Source organism: Austrofundulus limnaeus, unplaced genomic scaffold (assembly GCF_001266775.1).
Source record: "Austrofundulus limnaeus strain Quisiro unplaced genomic scaffold, Austrofundulus_limnaeus-1.0 Scaffold12, whole genome shotgun sequence".
NCBI lineage: Eukaryota > Metazoa > Chordata > Actinopteri > Cyprinodontiformes > Rivulidae > Austrofundulus > Austrofundulus limnaeus.
Window position 1 is genome coordinate 2062894 of NW_013952414.1, and position 4605 is coordinate 2067498.

Consider the following 4605-nt stretch of genomic DNA (forward strand, 5'->3'; position numbering starts at 1 on the left):
ACACACACACACACACACACACACACACACACACACACACACACACACACACACACACACACACACACACACACCTCCCTGATGATGCTCAGGCTGACCCGGTCCAGAGGCGCAGGACTCCCAGCGTGTCTGAGACGGCGTTTCAGGGATCGCTCCTTCAGCTCCCACTGAGCTGCAGCTTTGTTGTGAGACTTGTGAATCTCATGTCGATGGCTCTGAGAGAAGGCAGGAGCGATCAGACAACTTCGTACAAACTAATTTAACATGAGACCAAACACTGTGACTAACTCCTCATCTACACAAATCACACAATAGGAGCACCCCCAATACATCAGGACTGAATTTAAAATATTACTCCTAACATACAAAGCTCTCAACAACCAAGCTCCATCATATATTAAACATCTTATTGTTCCATACTTTCCTAACAGAGCACTTGGCTCTAGTGCTGGGCGGTATACCGTTTTGTACCGAAAACCGGTTTTTATTTTTGTTATGACTTTTCTGAATACCGGTGTAAATAGCCTGAACACGTGCGGAACGTTTTGATCGCGGCTGCCAGTGAACTGTTTCCCTGGGGACACATTTCCTCGCAGGACCGCTAAGCGCATTAGCATGCTAATGTTATTGTTGGAACAACCGGCGGCGGGTGGTGTGTTTCAGCCGCTTAAGTGGTCTGACGTACAAAAAAATACAGTTTTCACCTTCGCTGAATAGTGAACAACTCTTCAGGGATGTGCACGGTTAGATTAACGCGCTACGTTATAATGGAGACGTTATTGCATGGAGACTCTAGCATGCTTCTATTGTGAAAATCCCAGGGGGAAGTAGTTTTGTAGTGTAGCGGAGTGACTGGTGTGCAAAATGAGTCATCCTTTTAAGTTTTATTAACACGTAACGATAGATCAGAAAATGATTTTTTTCTCAACCCTTCACGATCGAACCTAAATGCATGATTACTGTCTACAACCAGGCAAAGAAGAAAAGATGTACAGGAGGAGGGAAACAGTGATACAGAGGAACAGTAAAAGAAAAAAAGTCAATAAGCAAAGTTTGTACATTTTATTATCAGCTGAGCTGTGAGGGAAAAAAAATACAGTCAAATATCGTGAAACCGGTGTAATTGTTGAAAATACCGTGATATAAAATTTGGGTCMTACCGCCCAGCTTTACTTGGCTCTCAGACTGCAGGTTTACTTGTGGTTCCTCGAGTTTCTAAAAGTAGAATGGGAGGCAGAGCTTTCAGTTATCAAGCTCCTCTCTTGTGGAACCAACTTTCTGTCTGCAAAGGCTGACACTCTGTCTACTTTTAAGACTTAAGACTTTCCATTTTGATAAATATAGTTAGGTAGGTTTCCTGAGTTATTCCTCAGTTCTGCTGCTATAGACTTAAACTGCTGGAGGACAAACTGACCCATGAGCTGCTCAGGATGGGAGACTGTGATGAAGTGAAGGTTCAGTGCAATCTGTTGGCTTCCTTAATGTAAGAACCAAAAATCATGTTTTTATTGTTTATCACCACTAGGGGTTGTATTTCTGTTTGTATACTAATTGGCAGGTGAAGGATGGGGCTATTTAAGGTTAAGTGTGATTCTGTTCATCTGTTGCGACAAGGACAAGTTTTCTACTGTGCTTAGTCTGGAGCTCAAAGAGATMKTGTGGATGCTTTCAAACTGGATGTGAAGATGAATAAATAACAYGTAGCATGATGTGGAAACAAAGATCAGCATGGTGAGCTTTATTGCGTGCACGTAAAAACTAAGTCTACCAGGACAGTCTGCAACCTGTAGCGCTGCATACAGGATTTAGCTGCTAGACTTAAATTGTWCAGTGCCGTGAGATGTTTGTTGTGACTTGGCCCTATATAAATCAACTAAAYTGAATTCAAAAACAAGATCAGCATATCTTACCAGCTCAGCAGATGTCAGCTTATGCACAGACAGATCATTGACGGTGCTCTGGAATAAAAAGTTCAGAGTTCAACATAAGATGYTTTGACAAAAAGTGTTCAGGTTGTTGACGTTTTGCACATCAAAAGCACAAGTTAAAAACAAATATAAAATCAGAATTGAAACAACAATAGTCCCTMACTCTGTTAAAACACATACGAGAGCCTGTCAAGCACATTTACTAACAAAAAAAAAACAACAACAAAAAAAAAACCTCAGACTGACTTCACTGCAAAACTGCAACCAAGTCCAACTATCATACTGTATATCCATCCACAAAAATATTTTTGATCTTGTTTTGGCATTCACTAAACAAGAGCAGGTTGTATTAGATTATCAATCCTGTTGGCCTGGAAATTTTCCTTAAGACTCCTTGAAATAAGGAAAAAAAATCCAAGCTAACAAGATAATCTGACACATTCTGCTCTTGCTGTGTTTATGTCTCGAAGTGATTTATATGATTATATATTTCCTCGATCAAATCAACTTTAAGGATCGGTTCTGGACAAAGTATTTTCAGTGTTGTAATAATGGACTAGCATGATTTGATCATCAAACAGTAGCAGCTGACAGAACTCACCACCCAGTCTTGTCTGGGAGCTGTAGCCTTYTTGGGACGAAGAGGCCTCTTTCCTTTGGTTTGTTGTTGTGAATGTCCCACTCTCGCAAACGACATCTGCTTAAAAAGTGTTTAAAAAAAACCACTGCTTTATAAACACTGAACGGCTAACTGGCAAGAGCTCCTTTCGTTTAAATTTCCCGCATTTAGGACGGACCTTTGAGCGGAACCCAACACTTACGCTTGACAATAACTTAATGTTATTATAGCTTCTTGTTGAATAAGAAGCTACGGAGAGCAGAAAATAAACACAGAAAGTGGCGTTTTTACACGGTTTACATGTGTTACATCAAGCTAACGCTGCTATAAACTCTACAGTCGAGTTTTTACCAGTAGCGCGTCACTTCCGGCACCGTTACCGCGGATACCTTCTTCTTCTTCTTCTTCTTTGTAGATGTAAAAGTGTTGCTGCCCCCTTCAGTTTGTAACACTCATTTGATTTAAATAACAGGTATTCAATAAGTCAAATACATTTTTATATTAGTAATTAGCAGAGGTGTCAAAAGTATTCACAATTATTACTTAAGTAGAAGTATAGATACTAGGGTTTAAAAATACTTTTTTGGAAGTAGGAGTATCAGCTCAAGCTTTTTATTCAAGAATAAAATTACCGGTTTTTAAACTGCTTAAAATATAAAAGCAAGAGTAACGAACACTAAAAAAGCCATTAAGGATATAATGTTAATGTAGAAAAAAATGGTGTATACACACACACACACACACACACACACACACACACACACACNTTATTCACTTTTTTCAAATTCTGCTAGATATCCAAACTGTTTTATCTCCAAAAAGTWGTTTGTATATATTAAAAAAGAAAGTATTTTCAGATATTCTGAGTACCTGTTTGAGGACGTGGACTAACCGTCCAAGTGTGGAGACCAAGGCCACAGAGAACCCCGTGAGGCCTTGTGTTCTGTGGTGTTTTGGACCCTCCGATGATCCTGGTTCTGAATGAGGAATAAGAGTTTCCAGGTCTGCTTCAACCTGACCCAACATGGCCTGCAGCAGGCCCAGACTGGACTGGTCTCCAGTGGAGGTGACAGAGGAGCCGTCCAGTTCTGAGCTGAGAGAAAGACACTTCCTGGCACGACCGCTGCTTCTTCCTAAGACACAAAGAGACTGTTTCRTGCGCTGGTAATCTCATTAGATTATTCATTTCAGGGCTTCTTAAGGATTTCACCTGATTGATTAGAGGAAAGTTCAGGATTCAGGACTTGAGAAACSGACGTTTCTTCGTTGGTTTTCGGTGACTCGTTCCGCTTGGACCGAAYACGTCGAACAGCCACAGTGGCATTAAGAGCTAAAAAAAATAAAAATAAAAATAAAAATGAACAAACGCTGACAGTGCCTGTATTGTAAAATGTTAAATCAGAGTATAAACCAATGAAGCCCACCTTGTTGGTCAGGTGCTCTTTCTGATCTGCAGGGCGTCACAGGAACATCTTCCTGATAATATCGGCGATGAGGAACTTTTTGTTGCTGCAAGCTTCTACCCTGAGACTGCAGTTTCATTTTCCGTGCACTGGCCCTGCAAAGGCAAAAATAAAGATTATTATATCAAAAACAATAGTTTTRATTATGGAAGACGATTAAATTAAGTAAATACCTTTTGATTGCACGCATCCCCGAGTTATGTGAAMGATACACATTCTCATTTCTATTTTCCTTTGAATCATCGATTTCATTAAGAGCCTAAAGAAATTAATTTTGCACAACTTGATTGAAATCTACAGAAAWTGTTGCAAAGATTATAAGATACATGCTGGTCTCGTCACTGACCTCCTGATCCATCATAGACTGGCTGAGGAGGGACAACGGGGTTGGAGGATCTGGTTTCTGGTGAACTGGTAATTCTGAGTCAGAGTCACAGTTTGGAGCCACGGTCACACTGGGATTCCCTTTCAAAATAAAACCACGTCTCTGCTGATGTTAATCTTCAGTAAAACCACCCATTCCAAATAAGTAAGTAAGTAAGTAAGTAAGTAAGTAAGTAAGTAAGTAAGTAAGTAAGTAAGTAAGTAAGTAAGT

At 40.1% G+C, this 4605-nt stretch overlaps 2 protein-coding genes across 2 annotated transcripts in view; both read right to left on the reverse strand.

Annotated features, from left to right (window-relative positions):
- The window catches only part of spice1 (spindle and centriole associated protein 1), a gene marked incomplete at its 5' end in the record, with an annotated part of 13301 nt that extends 8826 nt beyond the window's left edge, over positions 1-4475 (reverse strand). The window contains 5 exon segments of the mRNA XM_014002234.1: positions 3418-3680; positions 3758-3877; positions 3972-4105; positions 4184-4269; positions 4357-4475. Of these exon segments, the coding sequence (XP_013857688.1) occupies positions 3418-3680; positions 3758-3877; positions 3972-4105; positions 4184-4269; positions 4357-4475 (722 nt within the window).
- LOC106513418 (spindle and centriole-associated protein 1) lies at positions 73-2943 on the reverse strand (the record flags this gene model as incomplete). The annotated part of the gene is given in 3 exon segments (XM_014002236.1): positions 73-215; positions 1911-1958; positions 2530-2943. Coding segments are annotated over 3 exon segments (287 nt in total), but the record flags the coding sequence as incomplete, so codon positions are not given.
- Positions 4476-4605: the final 130 nt, after the last annotated feature.